Raw genomic sequence first — 16,807 nt, forward strand, 5'->3', positions numbered from 1 at the left:
GTGAATAAAAGCTACTGATCATTTATTGTGCAGCCGTTTAGACGTCCCTTTTGTTTACATGTACATGTTCGGTAACGAGTGCCAAAGATACGGCGTCACGTGTTGAACATTAAAGATGGTTAACGACTGTGATCGTGCAAGTGCACCCAAAGAGGTAATTTTAAATGACTCCAGGCTAAATTGAATAAAGGTAGGTGTATGGTCAAAAATCACAGCCACGCATGTTTTTCTGCCATTTAATATGAATGGAAAATTTGGACGTGCAGAGCCTTGGGTGCCAATTGAATGTCAATTCACAGTAATGGTAAGTGTATGGTTAAAAGTCAAAGCCACACGTTTTTCTGCCGTTTAAAATGAACAGAAAATGTGGACGTACATAGCCGTCAATGGCATGAATGTGCATGGCCTGCAAAAATACCTTGTACAAAAAAACAAAAACAAAAAAAAAAAGTCACGTACCAAAATCCGTTAATCACATACCAAAAGCATGCCACTTGAAAAAATACATTTTGTCAGATGGCAAAAAAAAAAAAAAAAAAATGCCATTTTGCCACATACAGAAAAAGTCAAATGGCAAAAAAAATAAAAATGCCACATGACAAAATACGTTTTGCCACATGGCAAAAAAAAATGCAACATGGCAAAAAAAAATGCCTCATGGCAAAATCAATTCTGCCACATGGCAAAAAAATGCCACATGCCAAAATCCATTTTGCCACATGGCAAAAAAATGCCGAATGGCAAAGTCAATTTTGGCACATGGAAAAAAATGACACATTGTAAAAAAATGCAACATGGCAAAAAAAAATTGTGACATGCCAAAATCAATTCTGCCACATTGCAAAAAAAATGCCACATGCAAAAAATCCATTTTGCCACATACCGCAAAAAAAAAAAAAAAAATGCCACATGGCAAAAAAATGCTAAATGACAAAATCCATATCCACATACAAAAAAGCCAAATTGCAAAAAAAAATGCCACATGACAAAGGACGTTTTGCCACGTGGCAAAAAAATACCACATGCCAAAACCCATTTTGCTACTTGACAACAAAAAAAATGGCACATGGTAAAAAAAACGGTCACATGGCAAAATCAATTTTTTCAATCAATCAAAAAATGCCCCATGCCAAATCCATTTTGACACGTGACAAGAAAAAAATGCCGCATGGCAAAAAACTGCCACATGTGAAAATCCATTTCGCCATATACCCAAAAAAATGCCAAATGGCAAAAAATGCTAAATGCCAAAATCCATATCAACATACAAAAAAGTCAAATTGCAAAAAAAAAAAAAGCCACATGACAAAATACGTTTTGCCACTTGGCAAAAAAAAAAAAAAAAAAATGCCACATGGCCAAAAAGTGCCAGATGCCAAAACCCATTTTCCCACATGGCAGAAAAAATGCCACATGGCAAAAAAATGCCAGATGCCAAAACCCATTTTCCCACATGGCAAAAAAAATGCCACATGGCAAAATCAATTTTGACACATACAAAATACGACTTTTCATTCTTGGCCCTGCTGTTATAATGTTGGTGCACCAATAAACAATTAAAAAAAAAGAAATGTTTGGTATTTACTGCACACTGTAACGAAAATCAATTATAATTCTGAGCACATTTTATCCGAATTCTTTTCTAGCATTAAAGCATTAATTTTGACTTGGGTTTAAGGTTTCACACACAGCCAATGTTTTTCTTCCAGATTTCAAGATCTGCATCCTAATCCCTTTTCTCTGATCCTTGATTGACTTAATAAAATAAAAAACAAAAACATGTCACTTTTTATGCTTAAGGCCATATTAAACTTTTTTTTTTTTTTTTTTTTTTAACAGTACAGTGGATGTAAACATTGACACTAAAATAGCATCAAAGCCTGAAAGCTGAGTCTGCATGTATGTTTTTTGACAAGACTCATGGTTTACTATTTACACCTCTCAAAAGCTTTCAGCATTTGCACACAATGGAAAAGGAGACGGGACCGTGTATGAGAGCATAATCAGAGACAAAGAGAGATGTTTTCATTTTGCCCACTGAGCTCCTAAATAATTTAATGATGGGGGGGATTTAACAGAGTATTGGTGTGTTTATGTGTTGAATATTTATAATGCATATAAAACTGTTATGGGCCAGCTGCTAGCAGCCTTGCATCTCAGATCTCTGGCTTTTTAAAGGTGTACTCCAACTTGATGCATCTAAAATGGGAGTGCAGATTCTCAGTCATCTAGGATATGCTAATCTGCAAAGATTGAATCTCGAAAAGCAAGGATGTTATGCTTTTCATTAGAAATGTCCCCGAACTGATCAAGTGATCAGAAATCGAGCCGAGAGCACCGTTTTTCAGAGGACCGGAATCAGGTGAAAAGGATCAGGATTGAAATCTAATCTATATTATTAAAAATGACATAAAAGTTGTAGTAGTATTAGTATAAAATACTGTATACAGGTAGTCCGCAGGTTTCGAGCGAGTTCCGTTCCTACGCTGGCGACGTAACCCAAATTTCCACATAAATCAGAATGAACCCTTTCAGTACCCCTAAATGCACCTTAAATCTCAAAATAACTATCCAAAAACATGTATTACACGTCATTGTATTTTCCTCGCCAAGACGTTCCAGGAGCTTAAGGGGCATAAAAGTTGTCTACAGATTTTGGCAAAAATGTACGGTTGCCCCAAAATTTGCCAAAAACTGTCCCATTACTTTCTAATGGAATGCCATTGACTGCCATGTACGTCCAAATTTCCCATTCATTCTCAATGGCCGAAAAACCTATGTGGTTGTAATTTTTTACCAAAAACTTACCATTACAGAAATTTGGATTCAGCACCCCAAAATTACATAAAATCAAGGCTTTGCATCACTTATATTTGGCTTGGATCTGTTTGAGCGGGGCATGTGTGTTGATTGTGTTGGGTCTAAAACACCTTCTTCAATTTAGCTGTTGACCCAGAGCGAGGTGACAAAGGCAGGACACAAGGAGGCAGGAGTCAGAGAGTAGACTTTTACCAAATTGCAGTTTTGGGGAGAGTAGGAGAGCGCAACGTGCCAAATCGGAATCTCACCGAGGTCTCTCTCCGGACTCCCCGCGCTGCTGACTTTTATTGAGGGCTTGTTGCTGGGCGGAAAATAGTTACAACACTGTTGTCCAACATGGCAGTTTCGATCAGGCAAAGTTCCTTATTCTAGTCATTGATTTAACAGTCACACTCTTGATTAAATTAACAGTCACAGCGAGCAAGATAACTTTGTTTTGAACACACATTTGCACTCAAAGTAGCTTGGTGGAAAAGTACTGAGATGTTGTGTGATGAATCAACATACTGTATGTGTGTGTATCTATTTATCAGCAGAATGTCAGCAATTGCCGGTAATAAAAATATAAGCACATGATTATGGGCTAAAACTGTATTCTTAGAGCTAACTTGTATAACCCGCAGGGTATAATGGTCATACAATCAAGCATATCTTACAATTGTGTCAAATATTTTAACGTGATTAGTTAAAAAAATTAATTAACCTCCCGTTAACGCAATAATTTTGACAGCCCTACTTTTAAACGTTAACTTTGAGCCTTCAATGGCTTGCCATATTGCTAAAAAGTATTGAGAACATGTTTTACCAGAAACTAAAGCCATAAATAATAGGATTTTATTGTGTACCACTTTACAAAACCCCAAAAAGCGAAGGCATTGAATCATGTATTTGAAATGCTATAATTAGCTACAAAACTATTCTGTGTATAAGACAGAATTTAAGGGAACTTGAGTGGAGATGCATGAACGAGTCGCAGCACATCTTCCTCCCCAAAATGTGACGAAGCTCCATCTATTTCAAACATGTGCTCTAAGGCTGTTTTCTGGAACGGCGCCTCTAAGTTAAGTAAGCAACAGCTATCCCCAAAACAGAACTGACAGGGTTCTCGACGAGGATTTTTGCAAAGTCGCTATTTGTATACATCACCGTGTCCGTTCACAGCCCAAAGTCGCTTACTTTAAAAAAAAAAAAAAAAGCTGTTTTAGCTTTCTTGTCAAAAAGAATTGGACTTCTTTGTACTTGAGAGGGTTTGAGATGCTGTAACATCAGGTGCGCCTGCTAAATTCTAGCAGCTGGGAACGTTGAAGGGCTTATTGAAGCATCCTTGAGTTTGGATGCTCAATTTTCCTTTTATGGGAACGGCTTCGATTTTGGTTGCTTGGTTGCATGTTCACTCTCATTAAAAGTATGATGAAAGCTTACATGCGAGATGTTTAGTCTGTTTTTGCTGTTCTGGTATAGGTTCTTAAACACGCTGATAATTCATGAGCGCTCTTTCAATATTTAATAAAAACTCAGATGATGGAAGAGTTTAATCCCTGTTTGCTTTAAACAGGACAGTTTTGAGAAGCTGCTGAAAATAACCCGCAGAATTCATTTCTGATATCATCCATGCATCATCCATTTATTTCCAAACGATAAATCTTGTCAAGTTGGATGAATTTTAATAAGGTCTAGTTCAAAACGACACATATTTTAACCATAAAACACTTGGCACAAAACAATTGGTGTTCAAACGTCCATCAAGTCTGATCAATATGTAAATTTAGTAGATTAGATTAGCCAAATTTGCCAAACTAAAGCCTGCTAGCTCCAATGCTATGAATGCTAACGTATTATTCTCAGAGCAAATCGCTCAAACCTAACACCACAAACTATAGCTCTATACTTAATTACAAATGCATACAAACATATATTAGCTGAAACAACTTACAGCCAATTGTGGGCCAAACCAGAGCACAGCTGTGCTTTACCCATGTCAGACGAGCAGTGTTGTCAGTAAGTAGTAATCTGATTTCATTCTCTTAGTAACGAGCAATCTAACTCGTTAATTTTTCCAAACCAGTAATCGGATTAGAGTTAGTTTCCTTAGTGTCTGTGCACTTATATTTTGTTATTGCCTCATAATTTATGTAGAACGAAGACTATTGTAGTCCTGTAAGAAGAATATTTTGAAGAGAAAATGTTCATTTCGTTGGGAACCGCTCATTGTTGATTCCTATTTTGGTCTCCAGTTGAGTGCGAGGTAATGTTGATCTGTGTGCGTCCATGAATGAACATATTTTTCCTTCATTCTGGAGGGTTCCAGCGATAGGTGGGAACCGCTACGTTGCCGGCCGTTTCGTAGCTTTGCTGTTGCAACGGCGGGTAGTTGTCGCTCCCGCTCGTCCTCGCGAAGTCCGCAAGAATTGTATCATATTCGGTGTTGCACATTTATGCTGTGAGGTGACGTGTTCGTTTAGCATTTTTGGGATGTGTTGTAAGTCCGATTGAGTGTAAAATGCTTATTTGCCACCACTTTTTGTGGCCAAATTGATCGCATGTGTGTATGGCGTACTTTCGGTTTGTGCGCGCGCATTTGCGCCCGCTCCCACATTTGTGTTTATTGCACTGTGGAATTCATTTATGTGTTTTTGATTATTGTGCAGTCAATTTGCATTGTTTTCCATTGCCACTGATATGCTGTTTACCCGAAACCCTAACCCGAAATTCAAAATTTTTGAGTGAGCGGGGGTTTAATTAGTCGGTGGAGTTGATTTCAACAAATTCCATGCAGTTTGTCAGTTGTTACTTTCAGGGCTCCAGAGTGACTAAGCTAGCGCAAGTCAATGCTGTTTGAAATCAACTCCATCGACTAATTATACCCCCGCTAACTCGAAGATTAAGCCTAATGTAAAAAATTATGATCTTCCCCTAAAAATTCAATTACCAGAAATTCAATTACATGCGATGACATTTTTCTGTTGTCATCTTATGTTGAGGAAGCAAAGGGTGAAAAATTGATAAAACGTAACCGATAAATTACTTTTAAAGTAACTTAGTTACTTTGATAATAAAGTAATCAGTAAATTAACTCGATTACTTTTTTGAGGCGTAATCAGTAAGTACCGTATTGGTCCGAATATAAGACAGTGTTTTTTGCATTGAAATAAGACTGAAAAAGTGGGGGTCGTCTTATATTCGCGATCTAGACGTTATACCCATTCCCGACGATAGATGGCGCCAGATATCATTGAAGCGTTGTTCTGTCATGACAGATCTCAGCTACTCTCAAGTTTAACCAGTTTGCATTATTTTATTGCAGTATTTTTCCTTATTCAGATTTGTTTCAAGACTACAGTTAGTTAGACTTCACTTTGATGGTGAATGCAGTTATTGCAAATTTGTTGTTTTATTACAATAGATTGGTTTATTTACATTTCAAAAAGCAGAAGCCATTCATTTATGAATGTGATTGCACTTTAGTTTACATATTGAAATGTTCAGATATTGTTATAATCATTTGTTTCAGATATAGTGTAATTATTTTCTGTATAAAAATTAATTTGGTGTTCAAAAAGTCTTTTTTCAAACCTGAGTCTTGAAAAAGTAGGGGTCGTCTTATAATCAGAGCCGTCTTATATTCGGGCCAATACGGTAATTACTTATTCAAGTAATCTGTGACACCACTGCAGACGAGTCTGCTCAACAGTCCAGCCAGACTCAAAGCTTGCCACCAGAGGGCAGTGTATCCTCCATCGTTAAACAAAATACCATACTTTTGGATTTTTTTTTGCAGAGTTATTTTGAGGTTTAGGGGTGCTTAAAGTGTTAATTCCGATTTACACGGAAATTCGGGTTGCGTTCCCAGCGTAGGAACGGGACTTTTTAATGCCCTGTACCAGAAATTTCTCAAAGACTGTTGATAATACAAACCTTTTGATTAATTAGAATTCCTGTATTAATTTCACATTTTAATTAATTTTGAGGCCAGTTTTTGACCAGTCACTTAAAATACAGTAAATATAAACTCATTCTTCCTTTGGCCAACATGCACCCTCCCGCCAAGTTGCCCGATTGTTCAAGTCTTAGTCTCTGAATAAAGCACACATATAAAGACAGATCCTCATCAATTATAGTGTGATATTCAACCAAACGTCCATCAACCATCACTAACTTCAGCTTCACAAGTCGACAACTGTAAGCTCTTTTCATTCGACGACATTATATTGTCTAACCGCCTATACTGGCAAGATAGAACCCACAGAATATCCATACAGTGATACCTCAGCTCATGAACGCTTAAGCTCACGAACTTTTCGCCTCAAGAACATTAAATTCGCGAGCATATAGTCTCTGCTGACGAACTAGTTTTCGGCGGACGAACCAAACCACGCGGTCGAACAGCGCCACGAGAAGCTGACGCACGCTCACGGCGTCCCAATTCGTCCCCTCCCTTTCGTTGAGTGCGGACGTGGTTTGTGTTTGGTAGACATTTTGGACCATCTTGAGTGTACTTTTGCTATTATGGGACCGAAAAATACCCCACCACAGGCTAGTGTTAAGCCTAAGAAGACATTAAAGAAAATAAGGCATATTTTTGTGTAGTTTTAAGGCTTATTTAGTAGAAAATTGTGTTTTATGGGGACATTGGAACGGATTATTTTCATTTTAATGGTTTCTTATGGGAAATAAATGTTCGGAAGACGAACTTTTCGCCTTACACACACTTTCTGGGAACCAATTATGTTCGTGAGCTGAGGTATCAGTGTATTTGGTTATATGAAATTTTAGTAATCATAGTTAGATGAATAATAAATGTCAAATAGTGAACTTTCCCTATTAGATTATGTTCCTCAATTATTAAAGGAGACGGAATCTATATTAAAACAGCAGAAGATGACATTGAGAAGTCCACAAACTGAGAAATGGAGCAAAACTAACACCAAAAAAAAAAAAAAATTGTATTTATGACTTGAGAGAACAAGAAAGAAAAAGCCAGAGAGGTCACGTGGTTGTGGTCCTTTCTTCTCCCCCACTCTATCTTGAATATTTAGAGGGAAGCATCACATTTCCTCCCTGTGGCCATCTTCTCATGTGACTTTCATCACCACAGTCACCCCACTGTCCTCGCCTCCAGGTAGTGGCCCACCCACCCCGCTCTACTTTGCGCTCATTAAAGTGGTGACACGTTCAAAGGAAAGGGCATGAATAAGTCCCTGCAATTTGAACCCTTGAAAAAAGTCACGTGACGCGCACGTCTTTCGTGGGCTGGTTGCGTTCGGTATTCGTCGGGGTAACGAAGTAGAGCGGCGTGACCTTTTCACCAGCTCGTATTCACGCGTCCTTTTCCCCGCTCCTTCCTTCCCCTCATTTTTCTGACCGCTGATTGAGGATGGAGAGGGAACGGTTGCGAGAGGGAGCATCACGTCTCAAAGAGAAGGTCAGAGCTCTGTTTGATAGCCTTTTGTCTCCCATCCAAAAACAGCTCTGCTAATAGCTACCCATGGGCCACTTTATAATGATTGGGCCTTATCTTCAGACACACACAGAGACCATCAAGCTCAGAGAGCCACGCAGCGTCTTTATGGCGGTGAGCAGGATCATTTGTCTCCGGTGTGGATAGAGCCACATTGTTTTTCTGTTTTTTTACAACAAAGTGAAAGGGCATGGTTGCTATTTATTCCATTCAAAGCTACGGTGTCTGAGCTATGACTGTTATCTTACATAATGTCCGTTCATGTTAAGCCCCAAATACAATGCATTCTGAAGTGAAAACAAGCATTATACTAGTATATAGGGTTGGGCGTCGTTTGAAATTGAACGATTCCGGTTCTGATTCCGGTTCCATGTTTTGATTCCGGTTCCGAATGATTCTCGATTCCGATTCTTTTAAGAGGCAGGGTCAAAAAAATCTATAGTTTAAAATTTTATTAGTTTACATTAATGTTTTCTCGATTTTTTTTATTTTTATTATGTATATGAATTTAAAATGTATCATTATTATTTATTTATATAAATTTAAAATGTATTATTATTGTTTATTGCCCTAATTTTCGCACTATAAGGCGCACCTGACTATAAGCCGCAGCCCACCAAATTTGGCACGAAAACTGCATTTGTTCATAGATAAACTGCACTGGACAATAGGCCGCAGCTGTCCTCACTGTACCATCGGATATACAAATGAAGCACCATGAAGCTTTGAACCAATTGGCTGCAAAGCTTTATTGCTTCAAGAAGCTTCATTTGGCCATCACTGCTCCCTTGGGGGAGACAGTCAACCTCTGCTGCCATCTGTTGTCAACACTGTTGTCATCCAACATGCCTCTTAGCATGCATTGCAGGGCAACAGATGTAAATGATAATCAAAAATCATTTTCTGTGCTAAATATTTCTTCAGTTACTGTTCCAGTTGTTTTATCAATTGCTAATTATGGTATTTGCTAACACTTTATTTGACAGTGGTGCCATAAGACCGTCATTACACAATCATAATAATGACATGTCTCTGTCCTGAGCATTCATGAATGCTTATAACAGATGTCATTAAGTGTTATCCGGCAAATGATCTCACTTTTGAACGGATGCAAAACATCCAAGATGGACGAAAATTGAGTTAGTGACATAATTTGCCAAATGACACTTAATGACATAAGCATTCAGTAATGTCCATGATAGTGTCATGTCATAATTTTGATGATCTTATGACAGTCTTATTGTTACAAGCCGCCGTCAGCGGTACTGATTTAGTCATTTCATATCCTGTTTTATTTTGGTAGGGTACTCTCTGTTCACTTCAGTCAGCTTTGTCATCCTCCCCTAATCACCTGAGTGCCTGCACCTGGTTCCTATTAGAAGCACTCCTTAAAAACCCTTCTTGTCTGTTGTCATTTGCCAGTGCGTTTTCAGTGTTTTGAGATCATTTGGAATCTACGCCACAGCCAACCTTGAAGTTAAGTTTTTTGCCTTGCTATGTTTTTGCCCTTGACTGTTTGTGTTGGAACTTTGAATTTCGTCATCACGTCCCTTTTCCTGAATTAAATGTTTATTGGACAGTGTTAATCTCTTGTCTCGTGCATTTGAGTCCAGCCGTGTGTGCCCCAACCCGTGACACTTATGACACCGCTGTCAAATAAAGCGTTACCTAAAAAAATCAACGAATAAGCCGCATTGGACTATAAGCCACAGGTATCAAAATGAAAGAAAAAAGTAGCGACTTATAGTCCAAAAATTACGGTATTTATAATTATTATAATTATCCAATTTTGATGGGGGAAAATATTATGTTATGCCTATGTATGATTGCTTTTGTTCCCTAGATTGTAACAACTTCTATTGTTTTTTACCTTGAGTCTCATAGTTAGGAGGGAATCTCACAGGACAATTTGTTTTGACGCGCCATAGTTAGGAGGGAATCCCACGAGATAATTTAAATAAACATTCTACTTTAACCGCTGGGAGCTTCAATTGGGGGGGAATCTCATACCCTTGCGGGGGTGGTAGAGGGGGTGTCTCACGAGTCCAGGCGGTGCGTGTTCGTGGGGGCGGGGAGTGGCCATCCGCGTCCCCGCGTTAGACGTACCTATAAGAGTCGGAAGATTCCCCCAACTCGCTGGAAGTCTGCCAGTGGATTACGTTTCGGGTCGCCTGGTTTTGTTCCTTTGCCGCTCTACCGGAGTGTGTTGGCTCCCCACTCATTTGTCACGGTAAGCGATTTTCATTTCTAAGGGACATTTTGTTTTGCTGTAGCGGTAACGCGGGGACTCTGGGATTGACAAACTCAAATCTAGCGTCATCGTTGTTCTTGTTTTTGATATGTGTGTGCTTGCTCTCGTGGGATTGTAATCAATAAATCTAATTTATTCTGCATTTTCTAATCAATAAACATCGTCTATTGAGCAAAAGTGTGTTGGTTGCTGATTCATCGCGAACCCGGAAGTTTCGGAAAACAAATTGATATGAAATTTATGAACTATATGAACTTCTCACAGGGTTATATTTAACTTGTATATAAATATCAGTCTTTATAATCGAATGTGTTTGTATATACAGTAAATATTAAAGATGTCTCGCTCGATCGGGGTGCCATTTTCAAAGTATCGGAATCGGCAAAAAAATATCGGACATGCCTTTTTTTAATATTTATATATTTTTTTTAAATATTTTTTTCTAATTGTATTTAACGTTACAGACAAAATGTCTTACACTCATCCAGAGTCTTTAGTTTTGGCTTAAAGTAGGGCTATCAAATTTATTGTGTTAACGGTGGTAACTAATTTTTAAAAAATTAATCACGTTTTAATGCAATTAACGCATGCACTGCACGATGGATAGCAAATAGACATGAACTCGACAGACCTTGGGATAGACAATGACCGAACAAGAACAGACTGCACATGGGGAACAAGGTGCAGGCCACAACAGGTGAGATCAATGGGTACTATACCCATTGATCTTGACCAATCCGCTGCCGCTTGTATCAACCACCTGTGTCTCATCGCCTCATTACCGCATGTCTGTATTTAAGTTCCCCATGTGCAGTCTGTTCTTGTTCGGTCATTGTCTATCCCAAGGTCTGTCGAGTTCATGTCTATTTTGCTGTCTATACCCCTCGTGTTCCTGCATCCTCTGTTTAAGTAAGTTTTTTGATGACTGGTTTGTACTTTGCTTTTTTTATAGGCTTATGTTTATTATTAAAACCATTTTGAGTTCACCTCCACCTCGCCTCACCTCCCCGTTACCCTGCTTTTGCGTGCACTTCGCTTTCACGTCCTGACAAGCATTCAAATTAGCATTAGCTTTAGCACGGCGAGCATTATCCTCAACTCTTAAAAAATGCTTTTTATTAGAGATGTCCCGATCGATCGGGATGCCGAGCGATCGGGTCCGATCACGTCATTTTCAAAGTATCGAAATCGGCAAAAAAATATCGGCCATGCCTTTTTTAATATATATGTATATATTTTTTAAATAAATAGTTTTCTAATTGTATTTAACGTTACAGACATAATATGTTACACTCATCCAGAGTCTTTAATTTAGGCTTAAGGTAGGGTTATCAAATTTATCCCGATAACGGTGGTAATTAATTTAAAAAAAAATTTATCACGTTAAAATAATTAACGCAATTAATGCATGCGCTGCACGACCCACTCACGCATTGTCGCGCTCAATCTGTAATGGTGCCGTTTTACCTATATAGAGAGATAAAAGGCAGCGTAAAATGAGTAGAGTGAATTTTGGCAGCCTTTGGAGCCCTTTTTTAATTGGCCAAAGCCTTACAATCCCTCTCCCTACGATTAGAAACATCATGGGAAGCAATGTGGGGAAGCAAGATAGCAATTGATTTTTCCTAACACCTTATGTCATTTCCCAACGCAGAGAAGATATATCAATTGGTAGCACTACGCACAGTCATGGTTCTACTTCCCATCATGCATTTGGGCATGGCTACAGTATCATTTACTGAAAGCTCAACAAATACACTAGATGGCAATATTTAGTCAAAATATACAAAGTCACAAGTCTTTCTATCCGTGGATCCCTCTTACAGAAAGAATGTTAATAATGTAAATGTCATCTTGAGGATTTATTGTCATAATAAACAAATACAGTACTTATGTACTGTATGTTGAATGTATATATTTCGTCCGAGTTTTATTCATTTTTTTCGTAATGCATTGCCAAAATGTATATGATCGGGAAAAATTATCGGGAATGATTGGAATTGAATCGGGAGCAAAAAAAAGCAATCGGATCGGGAAATATCGGGATCGGCAGATACTCAAACTGAAACGATCAGGATCGGATCGGGAGCAAAAAAACATGATCGGAACAACCCTACTTTTTATAATCTACGTGCTTAAAAAATATAAGGATATCGGCTTACATAACCGGCTTTGGAAATCTGCAATCGGCTGACATTTTTTTTAGATATCGGCATCGACATTTGAAAATCCCATTTCGGTCAACCTCTAGTACATATAATATAGCGTATAGTAAATGCTGTCATATTTTCAACATGGGGGCTTGTTGCATCCAAGCACACAGAAAGCATGAGGAAAAAGGAAAGAATAGTGTGCATATTGATGAGTAAGTGCTTCCTGAGAATGTTGGGGGAGATATATTGCATGGCACCGCGCTGTAATGTTGAGGAGTTGAGGGGATTGCGCTTGGAGACTTGAGATAGCGACGGGGGGATCAAGTCATTCAGCGCTTCAAATGGCTTTGAAAACCAATCAGACCAGTGCACGCACTCTTTACAACTCTCTCTCCCCGCCACTCGTTTTCCTCATTCTCCCCCACCACTTTCTCTCTCTGTTCCTCTGTGTCGCTCTCACATACACACATCATTGTACTTGCACAGTCCCACTGTAGGATTGGTTGAGTACTTGCACTTATTGATCCATGCATCTGTGATTCACTTGAATGTAACACCTTTGAATGCCTCAATGCACGTTATGCGCACACTCATTTCATGGTTTGAGTTCCATCTAGTTCATTGCTCAACTGTTAATAAATTAACTAGTCAGTAAATTCCCAAAGTAACCAATGGCGGACATACAGAACAGGTATTCTTGGTACCTTTTGTAAGAATTTACTTGATTTTAAGCCAAAAACTGACTTGAAGGATTTTGTTTTTTATGCATGGGTACATACTGTTAATCTTGGAATGATAGTAGCACTCATGTTGCCAGAGAAATGTCAAAATTGAAGAGGAAATGGATTTGTTGCAGGTAATTTGGTGAGGAATTTTCCCTCTTTTTGTACCCTTAGAGTTACACTGCGCATGATTAAACACATTCAGTTTTTAGTTATGGCGAAAGAAAAAAAAAAAAAAGTCATTTTAGTTGTTTGCATTCACCAAAAATGTTCATCTCACATGCAATTTTTTCCTTTCCCCATTCAAGTCAGTACAAGTTTTGCATAAGTGATGCTTTACATTTGAATAAACAGAAATCGGTGAAAAAAACACTCAATAATTTAACCCTTTACACTCCGAGCTTTTTTTGTGAAATTAGAGGTTGTTTTTTTAATGAGTATTCAGAAACTAAAAAAAAACCAAACCGTTAAAACATGTCTTGTTCCACATGGTTTTAGAGTCGTCAAAGGATTATGTCATCAAAGGTTTTCAAAAATATTTACATTTTTGAAAGTTTCATGAAGGAATCTGACTTTAGAGCCAGATTGCCGGAATCACGCCTGCCAAACCGCCGGACCCGCACCGGCGCAGCTTCAACGACCCGGCCCGGCGAAAAACCAACCACCCGGCCAAAAGGCCAAATTCCGCCTGATCAACCTTAGACTTAACCAGAGATGCACGATAATATCGGTCACCGATAATTATCGGCCGATAACGGCAATTATGACGTCACACAGATAATCCAGATAAAACGAAATTCAACCGATAATGCAATCCGATAATTATATACTTGATTTAGCCTCCAAATGTGCTCAATCAACAGTTTTGTCCAATTCTGCTAGTTTTAAGGAGGTGTTTTTGCAGTGGAGTAATGTGATATATGTTAGGAATGGCTTACTTTTAAAGGCATTTTTGTGCAACGTGGGTGTTTCCTCTCTAAGTAATTGTTGCCAAAAGCTTACCATTACACAATGTCATTGCCATTGTTTAGATGTTGGAATTTACTACTTGTTCACATTTGATGTGGAAAAAAATTTTTGCACAGTAACATTTGATCTTTGTATACTTTAACATTTTATACATATATTTGAATAGAATTATTGGCGTGACATTATCGGTTATCAGGTGGAAGGGGCAGGAAATTATCGATTATCGATATCGGTTGAAAAATGTATTATCGTGCATCACTAGCCTTAACACCTTGTACTGACTCCATTTTGAAAGCTGGAAGTAGGCTTTGAAACACAAATTGACATTTTATTCAGGTCAACAGCGATCGAACAGCCAGGCAAACAGCAAATAGGTCAAGGCGTGAACTTAGGCCTGTCGCGATAACAAATTTTAGTGTGCGATAATTTATCTCATAAATTATTGCGATATGCGATTTTATTGCACCCCCCCAATTTTTTTAAAACCAATTTACAATAACACAATGAGAATACAGTATATATTAAACGTCAAGTACACCCATTTAAACGTGCTAAATATTTACTCTTAAATTAAAAAATACTTTTTAAGAAATCACAGCTAAAAACAATACACCACGCCTCTTAAGTAAAAGACAACAATATTAATACCGCACAGAAACACAGAATAAATAAAATGTGTTTTTCAAGAGAAAAAAAATCGCACTTAATAACTTAAGCATTTAGGCAAATTAAAACGTTTGCCCTCATAGCTTCTGCAATGGTGTTCCATAGGGCTGCAACGAATCGGTACGATTTTCGATACGGGTGACACGATTTTCGATCTGATTCAATACATTTAATGCACAGAAAAAAAAATAAAAATGTTTTGTTTCGGGTTTTTTTTTTTTTTTTTTTGCTAACGAGCCAAAATTAATTTGCCATCATATAACATGCATTTTAGTGCATAATATTTATGTGCTTACTTCTTACTGATCTGAAAAAAATTTGTATAAAAGTGCTGAGAACAATCTTTACTGTTTGTAAAGTGAGGCGGGGCACACTGTTGATGGCTACAGCTCTCTTAGCAGCTAGGTTTACTACATGAGCAAGACATCCTATTTGTGGTCCGAATTCATCTGTGTCACGTACTGAACTAACAATATTTGCAACATTATTTATAGTCACTGGTACGGATTGATTTGGCCTTCTTAACTTCCATTCAGTCATGACAGTTTAGAATTCATCAATGTAGTATATGTACTACGTGTCCCTTAATCACTTTGGGCTCACGTAGCCAATGGCATGGGACGTAGCACATCTAGTTTGCCATTTCATGATATCTAGTGTGTGTGCGCATTAAAATAAGTTAGCAAACGCCGCTGTAGTCACGTCTGCTCATTACTGCACAACACCAGCATATGACAATCGACTTTCATAAACAGGACGAGTTTGAAGCACAGCGCTTTTAATTTGCCAGTCAATGTTCATCATTTTCATTTTCATTCAGCTGTCCGTTGTCAAAGCGAGGTTGTTCGTAGCAGCCAACTCGGTAACAATGTTTTGGCGGACTTCGTTGTAAATTTCCGGCGTTGTGCCAAAAAATAGCCGCCCCGCGTGAAATGTCCCCCCCGACGGGAGCGGCCACACGTCAACAACACCGGCGCGCCGGAGATGGTCCGCAGTCAATCCGTAGCACTGACGCGGCCGGTATACGTTGAACAATAGGATTTAATGGGAACGATTGGCTCCAGCGCTATTTTTTGCCGGACCTGGAACTAAGATGCATTTTGCGCAGTTGGTAACAAGGAATCCGAAATTTTAACAGCACGTCTGCCGCACGCACGTGCACACGAGGCGATAAATCGCAGCGGAAAAATTACCGCCTTCATTTTTATTTAACGTGCAATAAATGGAATTATTGCATATTGCGACAGGCTTAGCGAAAAGGCAGACTCAGGGTCACCATATCACAAGTCAACAAAAGGTTGCCGAGAAAAATGACAATGATTAGTTAAACATTCTTTCTTAAGGCTCTCGCGGTGCGGGCCATTGGCAGGAATAAGGGTGTGTTTGGCCGTTGTTTAGGATAATCTTCTATCGCAGTTTGAGCTGTTTAGTTCGTGTGTTACAGTTGCTGAGTCACCGTTACTGGGGCAACCACAGTGGGAGTTTTTGCCCGCCTCAGCGTCAAAGAGGCTCTTGGAGTCATACCAGTCATCTTATCAGTTGGATATCGGGCGTTCTCCGGTGTTCCTTGTGTTGGGACAGGACGTCTCGCCATTTGTTCTGGACTGTCCGGAGACTGATTGTGGGAGTTGGTGGTGCAGACGTGGCCTTGTCAGCGTCAACCTTGCTCAGTCAGTTGCATAACACACGCGTTGGGCTTCCATGATAAGAAGGTGTCATGTATCTCTTTATGCCCTATGTCAAATATATTCTGCTTGTTTTCCTCAAA

General features: G+C 38.8%; 1 protein-coding gene across 10 annotated transcripts in view; it reads left to right on the forward strand.

Annotated features, from left to right (window-relative positions):
- ctnnd2a (catenin (cadherin-associated protein), delta 2a) overlaps window positions 1–16,807 on the forward strand; it is a 542,938-nt gene that overhangs the window by 168,940 nt on the left and 357,191 nt on the right. Inside the window, exon 1 of one of the 10 annotated variants that reach the window (XM_057823760.1) lies at window positions 528–8,242. The exons of the other annotated variants lie outside the window; for them this stretch is intronic. Within the exon in view, the coding sequence (XP_057679743.1) occupies window positions 8,195–8,242 (48 nt within the window). The 5' untranslated portion in view covers window positions 528–8,194. Of the gene's footprint in view, window positions 1–527; window positions 8,243–16,807 lie in introns of those variants that run through there. 10 annotated transcript variants of the gene reach the window in all.

The sequence above is a fragment of the Corythoichthys intestinalis genome, chromosome 20 (assembly GCF_030265065.1).
Source record: "Corythoichthys intestinalis isolate RoL2023-P3 chromosome 20, ASM3026506v1, whole genome shotgun sequence".
Taxonomy (NCBI): Eukaryota; Metazoa; Chordata; class Actinopteri; order Syngnathiformes; family Syngnathidae; genus Corythoichthys; species Corythoichthys intestinalis.